Here is a 14,070-nt window from a genome sequence, read left to right as displayed (position 1 = left end):
ATTACTCAATATTCTACTTCTATCCACTACTAGTTAACCCAATAAGCTACTTCAATGCTATTTCAACACCGTGTATATACCACTACAACATTGTTTTAATTCGTCCTCTTCTTGACGCTCGCAGCATACGTCTTGTCACATGATAAATATGGAGAACTTTCCTTAAACACACACATTAAAAAGAACAATGGTTATTTACACGCCAAAACATTTATATCAGTTCGCACACCTGAAAAGAGACTCGCAATTATACATTTATCATACTCATATATTCACACATAAAACAGTAAGAAAATTTCACCTAAAATTACGTTATCACAACAATTAATCACGCAGATGACTCTGAGAAGGTTAAAAATATTTGCATTATACAGGTTATATTACATTTTATTACCCATTTTGCTGCGATTTCGTTCCTTCTTTACGTTACCTTTCGCTTCCAAATCAGTTATTTCGCCTGTGGTGGTTATTCTGGATTCATTTCTCATGAATGGCAAAATTGTGGTCACCTCTATTCTGTAAAACAGTATCATCTTAACATATTGAACTTACAACAGACACAAAAGATCCGAATCCTCCTGTAGTTTAAATGACAAATGTTTTGCTTTATCCTTATTACCTTAAACCAAGCTTTCCTTCGTTCCCATAATCAAAATTATTTAATCATCCTCTACCTTCAAGAGGGAAATATCCTCAGTACAAATCATATAGGCTGCAGTGCATCCCGCACCAGCGAAAACAGTAAGCTGTAATGCTCACAGCATCAGCAAAACACATAAACGTCGCTTATCTAGGACAAGTATTAACGCAGAATAATTTTTTTTGGCTTTGGCTCAACATCAATCAAAACTACAAAAAGGATCCATATTTCCGTTCCATTCTCCATTTGCTGAAAAGCTGCTCGTATTTGACTACCACAATAATATTTCAGAGCCACGTAAATTACACAAACCACAATTCTTCTTTCACCTTGAAGGGAATCAATATACTTACGAAATCCACAGACAGCACTTTACGTACTCGGCTATAAAGAACAAAAAAGACATATATCATCAATATTAACATATCATCGCATATTGGAAGCAAATGGTTCAACAATCGTATTATCGCATCCTGTTTTCAAGATTCCAAACTTACTCATTCCTTTCTCAGAGTTCTCCTATCTTAAAATATTCATACAGCACGCATACTATAGTAAGAGATCCTCATTTATACTGACAGATATAGAATAGTAATAGATAGATAGTAGCACTGAAAGCAGAAAATCGGAAACAAGGCTACTAACAGCTGGGGACCTGGGTTTGCCAGACCCATAATACCCACAGATCGGATATTCCCCTGAGTTTATGCACTAATTCAGCAACGATCTTGCTTTCCTCAGGAGCGACTCTTTTCAATTTACACACAAAAAAAACATAAACAGCATTTTACTCGTTCACAAAGAAACCTTTTATCTTCACGTTTGAATCAAACTAAATCCTAATTGCACAAGGAGAGAAAAAAATTAAAACATCACTTCAATACATCACACAGAAACATCTTTATCATTAATTTTTTACCAACATATTATTCAAAATGCATTCGTCACAAATTTAAACTAATCAATTCTTTCTCCTCATCGTCCTCTCTACTTCTCACTGTCCTTTCTAGTCATTTGCCATGTCGCTCATTTGTTCCGATTGGGCGCCTTCTGCGCTGATCGTTTGTCATTGCCGGTTTCGTTCATTTCCATTTGCCGGATTATTTCTAGGGTTGGCCGGCCGAATTTCGATATCATGAGGTGCTCCGCCTACAGTCCTATTCCCACTGTATTCATCATAGTGTCGATTCTGGTTGCCGTACCTGTAGCGTTCACGATCTTGTCTACGTCCTCGATCATTTCTGTTGTTCCACCTGTGTTCGCGACTGTCACCCCAGTTTCTATATGGCCTGTCCCGATTATTGTTCCGTTCACGATTCTGTCCACGTCCTCGATCATTTCCGTTGTTCCACCTGTGTTCGCGACTGTTACCCCAGTTTCTATACGGCCTGTCCCGATTGTTGTTCCGTTCGCGTCGCGACGACCAGTCACGCCGTTGATTAGTAATACGGCCACGACTGCGGTCGCGCTGCTGTGCCCCGTAATAACTTTGTGCCTGATTAGGCGGGCATTCTCCTGTATTGTATTCCAACTCTTGGAGAAGCGTCTTAAACGTTTCCACGTCCTCTTTGCATCGTCCCGCAAGAATGACGTGCCGCAAGTGCATCGGCAATTTGGTGATGCATATCCTAATTAGTTCCGCAGGCCCGTATGGGTCGTATAGGAATTGATTTGCCTGCAGCATGTGGTCGAATAGGCGTGCAGGGCTGCCGAAACCAGACTGGTTCAAATTTGGCAGCATAATTATGCCATGTTTGACCCTATCTTGTGCCGCTTCCGACCAATAGGCGGACAGAAAGGCTTGTCGAAACTCCCGAGTGGAGTTGCAGTGACGCGCTGCCGACCTCATGCGAATCGCCGGTTCGCCTTCCAAATAGCCACACATATATTCTATCTTATGTGAACTTGCCCAGTCGGGGGGAAGACAAAACTCAAATTGCTCGAGCCATGCACGTGGATGTATTCCTTTTTGCGAATTTCGGAATATCTCAAACTTTCTTACCGTAAGGAAATGTTTGAAATCAAATCCCCGCATTTCCTCCTGGCGAGGCCCTTGAATGTTTCTGTTTCTCTTTCTCTCATGTCTGCCCCTTAAATTACATTCTTCCCTGTCGTCAAAATCTCCCTCGTGGCCGGAGTCCCTCTCTGCACTGTTCGTACGGCTATTTTTAGTGCTATTGGCGAGTTCGGAATCACACGCCATGCGGTTTTCCAGATGCGCCACGCGTTCTTGTAATTCGCCTGTTACAGCTTTGTGTTGTCTGTTCACTTCAAACTGTCCCTTCTGAAATCTAAGAAGCGAACGCACTTCTTCGGTCTCTGCGGCCGCTACCGGTGTAGTATTGTTCTCGCTTTCCGTCAGCTTCATCTTGCCTACAGTGTCCGCTAATGCCGCAATCTTATCATCAATTTGTCTCTTGTCCTCCGCCCCAGTCTGCTTCAATTGTTCAATTTGCTGTTCCAACGCGTGGATCGCTAAACTGTTGTCCGCTATTGTGTTGCTAACGGACGTGGGACAATGCGTTTCCGCCTCTTGAACCCTCGAGATTACCTGCTGGTGTTCCCTTTGGCATTCTTCCCTCAGCTCTTGGAAATTCCTAAGTAGCCGTTCTTCGCTTTCTTTAGATTCGGTATCGCCCCTCCGCTTGCTCTGTTCTAAAGCTTGCAGACGATCATCGATTTGTTCAAATGTACGGCCTAATTCTTTCATAATATCACTTTTTATCTCACTTGGCAGATTGTTTATTCTTTGTGAGATATCATCGAACACTCTCTGCATCGACTTGTCGACTTTATTTGTCTGATGGATTAGTTTTTCGTCTATTTGTTCGCCTAGCTCGCGGATCGATTTTTCCGATTTCTGCGTCATTTGTTCGCCTAGCTCTCGGATCGATTTTTCTGTGTTTTCTTTATTTTGTTGCAATAAGGCTTTCATGAGTTCTGCTAAATCAATTTGGTTAGTTGGAGGCAAATTAATTTCTGGCTCTGCTGTGAGCCCGTTCGTGCTGTTTTGCATTTCGTCTGAAGTATTCCCCATTGCATTTTCGGAACCGCCCGACGCGTTAATATTGGAAATCAAATTATCCCCTTGGTCCATGTTGCTTACGTTGTTGGACCGCTTACTTTTAGCTTGGTTACGTGTTTGCATTAGTGCAATTTATACTCAGTACGCAACACACTAATCACAATAAATGTGTCCCCCAAAAATTACGACAGTCACACGAAAGATACCCAACCTAGTACACACTTTTTCACACGCAAAACAAATTTTTATCTTTGATCGAAACAGTGGAATTTCCAAGCGAGAATAAAAAACACAGACATATAAAACACACAAATATAAAAAACAAAACAAGACAAACAACGCAACGCCGATCAACAACGCCGTGAATCTTTTGAAACTCGGCTCGGAAACAACGCAGAAGTTGTTTGAGCGCTGTAGGGAAAAAAAATTAAGATTATAACACGCTCGCAATCTAACATTTCAGAGATTCCAGAGTCTAGCGGAATCACATAACAGGGTCGCCATGTGTAATATTGTAACTTTAATTTTGTATGCTGGAATCGGTGCTAATAGACAATAAAAGCTGGGTTAAAAGCCGTGATCTGACTGGGGACGTTAACCGTGGATTACTGGGCAACTGTCTCATCAGATATTTAGTCTAGGTTTACCAAGCAGACTAACATTAATGATGATCTTTTAATAGTCATACAAAACCGGTAATATATATATAAAAAAGGAGAATTTAAATAAAAAGAAAGAAATCAGAATATATTTGGAAATTTATTTTAAGATTGTTCATTGAAATTTTAGCATATTATACGTGAGTTATAACTGAGCTGGTGCCTTATTTACGATTGAAAAAATGTGAGATTGTAATCTTACGGAACACATAAAATATGGAGCCAAGATTGGGAGACTGCATACAAACTGCATTCATAAAATAACACACGAAGAACATTGAAACATAAGCAAGAAGAAATTAACCACAACCAACAGATTCAGCTTTTACCCAAAGAAATTACGTTCATACCACAATCCTGTCCGTCATGTAATTACCACACACTGGTATACTAAATTCATATTAACTCTTTGTGAAGTCTCCGCAAAAAGAATAGCTGAGGGCTACTTTGATGATTACACCACATGCTCCACGTGGTCAACTTGGTTTACACAAAGCGTACAACTCCACAATAATTTTGATAATTAAAATACATTAGATCGAAAAGCAATTGACAAAAGAAAAACCTTGAACTGGTTACTAACGTCTTACTATTAACCTGATGGGTCAAACAGTTATATAAGCACGTGGTACTGGTCTCGCAAAGTACACCCCGCGTGGGTTGAACATAAAGAAAAGCATAAAGAAAAGTTGCTATATTAAAAAAATATTCTCAAGACGAGACGTTATAATCTCACGCACATTCGGATTTAAGATTGATGAACTTAGTTAGAGTTACTGATCAACACGTGGTTCCACTTTACTCACAAAGTAATAACAAAGCAACTACCGAAAAATAATCTGAACTTCACACGATAATTACACTGCGCTGCAATTTAAGATAACATCGGATATTTTAGACCTAAACCCGAAATAAAAGTGATTAAATTTTCAGTTAGGCTGAACTTAAGAAATCCATTGTCCTACGGACTTAACAGACACGCGCTTAGCCGGAGATCTTACCACTTCAGACGCTCGCCACGGCCACCCTGCAACTGCCCTACTGCCGAGCGTGCTTCCCGATGGTGGCTCACAAAGACCAACGGAAGTGGCCAGAGGGGCAGCTTCCTATACCAACATGACAACGGACGGACAGGACCATACTAAGGATAGAAACCTCTTTGCTTTTAGGAAGCGTAGCTACCTGTTCCGACGTTGGTCCTACTGTTCTCTAGCAGACAGCCTTGTCTGCTACCCTCAAGCATGCAACTAGAAATACATATGCTCATTCATCCTCTCACACAAAAGGGAAGGGGGATGACAGTATCTTATCATATACAGTATATAAAAGAAAGCGGATGTAGGTTCCGTATGAGACTGTGTGACATGAATTACATATAAGAATTACATATAAACTGTGCTTTAAAGTGTAGTAGTGTGACAGATCGTTCTTGTTTATGTGTAAAAGTAACACGTTCCATTGCTCAGTCTCCTCCCAGATAGTCAGAAACGCCACAGTACATTTAGAAGAGGAATTTATTCCATAAATGTCAACAGATTTAAGAAATTAAACATGAAAGGAATCCAACAGAGACCTTTCAGCGTGATTATATACACTACTGGCCATTGAAATTGCTACACCACGAAGAAGACGTGCTACACACGGGAAATTTACCTGACAGGAATAAGATGCTGTGATATGCAAATAATTAGCTTTTCACAGCATTCACACAAGGTTGGCGCCGGTGGCGACACCTACAACGTGCTGACATGAGGAAAGTTTCCAACCGATTTCTCATACACAAACAGTAGTTGACCAGCGTTGCCTGGTGAAACGTTGTTGTGATGCCTCGTGTAAAGACAAATGCGTACCATCACGTTTCCGACTTTGATAAAGGTCGGATTGTAGCCTATCTCGATTGCGGTTCATCGTATCGCGACATTGCTGCTCGTGTTGGTCGAGATCCAATTACTGTTAGCAGAATATGGAATCGGTGGGTTCAGGAGGGTAGTACGGAACGCCGTGTTGGATCCCAACGGCCTCGTATCATTAGCAGTCGAGATGACAGGCATCTTATCCGCATGGCTGTAACGGATCGTGCAGCCACGTCTTCATCCCTGAGTCAACAGATGGGTACGTTTGCAAGACAACAACCATCTACACGAACAGTTCGACGACGTTTGCAGCAGTATGGACTATCAGCTCGGAGACCACGGCTGTGGCTACCCTTGACGCTGCATCACAGACAGGAGCGCCTGCGATGGTGTACTCGACGACGAACCTGGGTGCACGAATTGCAAAACGTCATTTTTTCGGATGAATCCAGGTTCTGTTTACAGCATCATGATGGTCACATCCGTGTTTGGAAACATCGTGGTGAACGCACATTGGAAGCGTGTATTCGTCATCGCCATACTGGCGTATCACCCGGCGTTACGGTATGGGGTGCCATTGGTTACATGTCTCGGTCACCTCTTGTTCGCATTGAGGGCACTTTGAACAGTGGACGCAACATTTCAGGTGTGTTACGACACGTGGCTCTACCCTTCATTCGATCCCTGCGAAACCCTACATTTCAGTAGGATAACGCACGACCGCACGTTGCAGGTCCTGTACGGGCCTTTCTGGATACAGAAAATGTTCGACTGCTGCCCTGGCCAGCACATTCTCCAGATCTCTCACCAATTGAAAACGTCTGGTCGATGGTGGCCGAGCAACTGGCTCGTAACAATGAGCAAGTCACTACTCCTGATGAACTGTGGTATCGTGTTGAAACTGCATGGGCAGCTGTACCTGTAGACGCCATTCAAGCTCTGTTTGACTCAATGCCCAGGCGTATCAAGGCCGTTATTACGGCCTGAAGTGGTTGTTCTGGGTACTGATTACTCAGGATCTATGCACCAAAATTGCGTGAAAATGTAATCACATGTCAGTTCTAGTATAATATATTTTTCCAATGAATACCCGTTTATCATCTGCGTTTCTTCTTGGTGTAGCAATTTTAATGGCCAGTAGTGTAGTTGTAGGGCGCTAAGTCTCTGCGTACTTGTAAGTCCGGTATGCAGAGGAGAAATACACGTGCCACCGCCGTTCGATGGTGTTCTGGCAAGAATCAGTGCCACGGCCGGTGAAAGGCGGGCGTCGCGGCGGTAATGCGATTCGCGTCAGGTCGCCCCGCGCCCCCGGCCCCCCGCTTCCCCGCCCCCCCGTCCCACCCCTTGGCCTCCTACCCCCCTGCCCCCTTGCCCCCCTGCCCCCCTGCCATCACCACCCCTGCCGCCCCCACAGCCCGCGGCTGACATGCCCGCACCAGCCACGCTGCTGCTGCTGCCGCCGACGCGGCGCGGCCCGCCACGGAATACAAACCAGATTCCTTTTGCCGATAAGCGCGCCTCCGGTCGCCTAATCCTGAATGCAACAGATTACGCCCGCGGGCTGCCGCCGACAGCGCCGCAGTTACGGGGCCGCTACAGATACCCACCTAACAGTCGCCGCAATTCCTCGCGAGTGAGAAAGGAACCAAATCCAGAGCAACCTGCGGAAAGAAAGCAGGAAGCTACGTTCAGAAATTAAGACGATGTTGACAGCGTAGAACAGGTGGGGCTAAGAATTCGGCTCGCGAGCCGTGGTCTGGCACGAGAGCTCAGCTCGTCTGCACGCTTCCCTCACCACTGCACCACACTGTCTGAGGCATGACGGGTGGGAAGACGGGGAGAGGCTCTGCATTTAAATGCTAATCCAGTCGTAGCGTATACGCCTTGGTTTTACACGATGATGGAAAAAAATGATGGGAACACCAATAAAGGGTTGTGTCGCATAAACAAAAGTTGGTAAGCATGTTTGTACATCTGAAAAATGACGTCAGTTCAAATTTCTCTCCAGTCGCGTAAGAGTCGCGCCAGTAGCGACACTGTGAGGATGCAAACCAGCTTTGCTTTAAATACGCACTTGCAACAGTCATCAGCGTGAGTTACTTTTGAGATTGGATGTCCTGAGTAGATGTTAGTGACGAATGTATTAAAGGTGACAGGGAACACCTCCTTGACCTAGTAGATAGTGTCGGAAGTTCCATGCGGCTTTTCGCCGATAATGCTGTAGTATACAGAGAAGATGCAGCATTAGAAAATTGTACAGAAATGCAGGAAGATCTGCAGCGGATAGGCACTTGGTGCAGGGAGTCGCAACTGACCCTTAACATAGACAAATGTAATGTATTGCGAATACATAGAAAGAAGGATCCTTTACCGTATGATTTCCCCACCATGTTACAGTTCTGGGTGGAGATTTTCATTTGCCGGATATAGACTGGGAGACTCAAACGTTCATAACGGCTGGCAGGGACAAAGAATCCAGTGAATTTTTTTAAAGTGCTTTATCTGAAAACTACCTTGAGCAGTTAAACAGAGAACCGACTCGTGTCGATAACATATTAGACCTTCTGGTGACAAACAGACCCGAACTATTTCAAACAGTTAACGCAGAACAAGGCGACTCGTGGCGATAAAATATTAGACCTTCTGGTGACAAACAGACCCGAACTATTTGAAACAGTTAACGCAGAACAGGGAATCAGCGATCATAAAGCGGTTACTGCATCGATGATTTCAGCCGTAAATAGAAATATTAAAAAAGGTAGGAAGATTTTGCTGTTTAGCAAAAGAGACAAAAAGCAGATTACAGAGAACCTGACGGCTCAACACAAAAGTTTTGTCTCAAGTACAGATAGTGTTGAGGATCAGTGGACAAAGTTCAAATCCATCGTACAATATGCGTTAGATGAGTATGTGCCAAGCAAGATCGTAAGAGATGGAAAAGAGCCACCGTGGTACATCAACCGAGTTAGAAAACTGCTGCGGAAACAAAGGGAACTTCACAGCAAGCATAAACATAGCCAAAGCCTTGCAGACAAACAAAAATTACGCGAAGCGAAATGTAGTGTGAGGATGGCTATGCGAGAGGCGTTCAATGAATTCGAAAGTAAAGTTCTATGTACTGACTTGGCAGAAAATCCTAATAAATATTGGTCTTATGTCAAAGCGGTAGGTGGATCAAAACAAAATGTCCCGACACTCTGTGACCAATATGGTACTGAAACAGAGGATGACAGACTAAAGGCCGAAATACTAAATGTCTGGCGATTTTCTCTGCCTCGTGATGACTGGGTGTTGTGTGATGTCCTTAGGTTAGTTAGGTTTAAGTAGTTCTAAGTTCTAGGGGACTGATAACCAAAGCTGTTTCACAGAGGAAGACTGCACTGTAGTTCCTTCTCTAGATTGTCGCACAGATGACAAAATGCTAGATATCGAAATAGACGACAGAGGGATAGAGAAACAATTAAAATCGCTCAAAAGAGGAAAGGCCGCTGGACCTGATGGGATACCAGTTCGATTTTACACAGAGTACGGGAAGAAACTTGCCCCCCTTCTTGCAGCGGTGTACCGTAGGTTTCTAGAAGAGGAAGACTGCACTGTAGTTCCTTCTCTAGATTGTCGCACAGATGACAAAATGCTAGATATCGAAATAGACGACAGAGGGATAGAGAAACAATTAAAATCGCTCAAAAGAGGAAAGGCCGCTGGACCTGATGGGATACCAGTTCGATTTTACACAGAGTACGGGAAGAAACTTGCCCCCCTTCTTGCAGCGGTGTACCGTAGGTTTCTAGAAGAGGAAGACTGCACTGTAGTTCCTTCTCTAGATTGTCGCACAGATGACAAAATGCTAGATATCGAAATAGACGACAGAGGGATAGAGAAACAATTAAAATCGCTCAAAAGAGGAAAGGCCGCTGGACCTGATGGGATACCAGTTCGATTTTACACAGAGTACGGGAAGAAACTTGCCCCCCTTCTTGCAGCGGTGTACCGTAGGTTTCTAGAAGAGGAAGACTGCACTGTAGTTCCTTCTCTAGATTGTCGCACAGATGACAAAATGCTAGATATCGAAATAGACGACAGAGGGATAGAGAAACAATTAAAATCGCTCAAAAGAGGAAAGGCCGCTGGACCTGATGGGATACCAGTTCGATTTTACACAGAGTACGCGAAGAAACTTGCCCCCCTTCTTGCAGCGGTGTACCGTAGGTTTCTAGAAGAGCGTAGCGATCCAAAGGATTGGAAAAGGGCTCAGGTCATCCCCGTTTTCAAGAAGGGACGTCGAATAGATGAGCAGAACTATAGACCTATATCTCTAACGTCGATCAGTTGTAGAATTTTGGAATACGTATTATGTTCGAGTATAATAACTTTTCTGGAGACTAGAAATCTACTCTGTAGGAATCAGCACGGGTTTCGAAAAAGACGGTCGTGTGAAACCCGTGTTTCTTGACTTCCGCAAAGCGTGCGATACAGTTCCCCACAGTCGTTTAATGAGCAAAGTAAAGGCATACGGACTATCAGACCAATTGTGTGATTGGATTGAAGAGTTCCTAGATAACAGAACGCAGCATGTCATTCTCAATGGAGAGAAGTCTTCCGAAGTAAGAGTGATTTCAGGTGTGCCGCAGGGGAGTGTCATAGGACCGTTGCTGTTCACAATATACATAAATGACCTTGTAGATGACATCGGAAGTTGACTGAGGCTTTTTGCAGATGATGCTGTGGTGTATCGAGGGGTTGTAACAATGGAAAATTGTACTGAAATGCAGGAGGATCTGCAGCGAATTGACGCATGGTGCAGGGAATGGCAATTCAATCTCAATGTAGACAAGTGTAATGTGCTGCGAATACATAGAAAGAAAGATCCTTTATAATTTAGCTACAATATACCAGGCCAGCAACTGGAAGCAGTTAATTCCGTAAATTATCTGTTATTAGGCATTAGGAGTGATTTGAAATGATATAAAATTAATCGTCGGTAAAGCAGATGCCAGACTGAGTTTCATTGGAAGAATCCTAAGGAAATACAATCCGAAATCAAAGGAAATAGGTTACTTGTTCGCCTAGTGCTTGAATACTGCTCACCGGTGTGGGATCCATACCAGATAGGGTTGATAGAGAAGATCCAACGGAGAGCAGCGCGTTTCGTTACAGGATCATTTAGTAATCGCGAAAGCGTTACGGAGATGATAGATAAACTCCAGTGGAAGACTCTGCAGGAGAGACGCTCAGTAGGTCGGTACGGGCTTTTGTTAAAGTTTCGAGAACATACCTTCACCGAGGAGTCAAGCAGCATATCGCTCCCTCCTACGTATATCTCGCGAAGAGACCATGAAGATACAATCAGAAAGATTAGAGCCCACACAGAGGCATACCGACAATCCTTCTTTCCACGAACAATACGAGACTGGAATAGAAGGGAGAACCGACAGAGGTACTCAGGGTACCCTCCGCCACACACCGTCAGGTGGCTTGCGGAGTATGGATGTAGATGTAGATGGAGATCCCACAAACCGACATGTGGCACATGTACAACATGAAGCATGCACGTTTACATCCTTACATTCAGCGTTCTGGCGGTTACACCGATTATTAATATACCAGCATTTTACATCTGCAGTGGCTTGTCTCACGCCTGTATTAATCTGTCATCTTACAATGTTAATCACTAAAATATGTTACCTAGACAGATGTATTACCGAGAATTCGTTACTCTACGTTAATTATGTTTTCGTGCTGTGGTTTTTTTGTTCGTCGGTATATTTCATATTTTGCAACAGCATAGATTACAAACGAAACATTTTCAGTGTCCTCAGATTCTTTCGAAGCGGTATATCTGAATAAAATTTTCTCGCTTTTCAAGCCGCCTCAGTTCGAATAAAATTATCGAGCTTTCAATGACTGCCTGCTCCATCGAAAGCTCGAGAAATTTATTCGAATTGATGTGGACTGAAAGAAAAAACGAGAATATTTTATTAAAACGTTTTCAGCATTATTTAGAGAAATTTATTCGAATTGACGTGGCTTGGAAAAAAACTAGAATATTTTATTAAAACGTTTTCAGCATTATGTATTTTTGGCGCGCTGAAAAAGTAATATAATTATTATCTGGCACAAACTGTCGGCATACGGACAGACACAGACGATTTTAAAGATTTTTGCACTCAGGTTGCCACGTAATGGTGATTTATTTAGATTTGTGATCAAAAAAAAAGGTCTTTCACAGGCATATGTTATTCGAAAAATTGTAGCACTTCTGCATCCTCATTGTGGAGACGCGGGAACTCCACCTGGAAGAAACAATCTAGACGTCCTAGACAGCTACAACGTAAATCGATTTGTCTTTAAAACAGGGATTACACTGTAGATCAATCAGCTACATCTGCATATGCGCAGGGGCGCTTTTAACTGAAATCTCAAATGGTATCGAATACGGCCGGCCGGAGTGGCCGAGCGGTTCTAGGCGCTACAGTCTGGAACCGCGCGACCGCTACAGTTGCAGGTTCGAATCCTGCCCCGGGCATGGATGTGTGTGATGTCCTTAGGTTAGTTAGGTTGAAGTAGTTCTAAGTTCTAGGGGACTGATGACCACAGCAGTTAAGTCCCATAGTGCTCAGGCCATTTGAACCATCTCGAAAACAGCTCGAAAACATATGGCGGCGTCTTGAAAACGTTTTGGAAACTGTCCTTGTAATCCGCTCAAGGCCACAATGAGTTCTTGTAAACTCGCGTTTTCTTTGACGGGAGAGAGCTTAGGGAATCGATTGTGTTTTTTAGAATTGGTTCCCTCTATAATGCGATTTTGTTTTTAAATGCATTCCCCATGAAGTCAGATGTAAGTCGATTTTCACCTTGCAATATGTTTCTGTGGGTAGTGTGTAGCTAAGTCCACTTAAAATGAGAGGTCTATAATCCATTCCAAATGCTCTACCGAGTGAAGAGGCGCAGTGATGAGGACAGTGCATTCGCACTCTCGAGGACGATGGTTCAGACTCGCCTCCGGCCATCCTGATTTAGGTTCACGGTGATCTCCCTAAATCGCTTCAGGCAAAATCCGGAACGGTTTCTTTGAAAGGACACGACCAATTTCCTTCCCTATCCTCCCCTCATCTCGCTGTTTGGTCACCTCTCCCAATTCCGCCACCCAAAAAAGTACTCCGTCTTCAGGCTACGAGTGGCCCATCGGGATCATCCGACCGCCGTGTCATCCTCAGCTGAGGATGTGGATAGGAGGGTTTTCTGTGACCGGAGCCGCTACTATTCGGTCGAGTAGCTCCTCAATTGGCATCAAGAGGCTGAGTGCACTCCGAAAAATGGCAACAGCGCATGGCGGCCTGGATGTTCACCCATCCAAGTGCCGGCCACGCCCGACAGCGCTTAACTTCGGTGATCTCACGGGAACCGGTGTATCCACTGCGACACTGCCGTTGCCAGCCACCCAACCAAATGTTCTAATTTTCGTTCCTGCACTACTTTGTTCTTCATAAGTTCTACAACAGGTGGTTTTAAGTCCAAAAGTCGTTTTAGGCATGCATCTTGACGTAGTCAACTTACTTTGCAGTAAAATATATTTTTCGCTCAGTTCCATCGGAAACTGTTGCAGCGGACAGTGGAATAACGAGTGCGACTTCAAAATTTTTACTATTCCTTCCACTAATTTCTGCACGTGCTCCATGCCTGCAAATTTATCACCAAATGGTTCAAATGGCTCTGAGCACTATGGGACTCAACTGCTGAGGTCATTAGTCCCCTAGAACTTAGAACTACTTAAACCTAAGTAACCTAAGGACATCACAGACATCCATGCCCGAGGCAGGATTCGAACCTGCGACCGTAGCGGTCTCGCGGTTCCAGACTGCAGTGCCGGAACCGCGCGGCCACTTCGGCCGG

The 14,070-nt window shown here is 43.9% G+C and overlaps 1 protein-coding gene across 1 annotated transcript in view; it reads left to right on the top strand.

Annotated features, from left to right (window-relative positions):
- Window positions 1-7,602, top strand: part of LOC126188358 (uncharacterized) — a 59,397-nt gene extending 51,795 nt beyond the window's left edge. Inside the window, exon 2 of the mRNA XM_049929957.1 lies at window positions 7,472-7,602. Coding sequence (XP_049785914.1) covers window positions 7,472-7,602 — 131 coding nt within the window. The remainder of the gene's footprint in view (window positions 1-7,471) is intronic.
- The last annotated feature ends 6,468 nt before the right edge of the window (window positions 7,603-14,070 follow it).

This window comes from Schistocerca cancellata, chromosome 5 (assembly GCF_023864275.1).
Source record: "Schistocerca cancellata isolate TAMUIC-IGC-003103 chromosome 5, iqSchCanc2.1, whole genome shotgun sequence".
In the NCBI taxonomy this organism is placed as follows: domain Eukaryota; kingdom Metazoa; phylum Arthropoda; class Insecta; order Orthoptera; family Acrididae; genus Schistocerca; species Schistocerca cancellata.
This window is presented reverse-complemented; position numbering and strand designations above follow the sequence as displayed.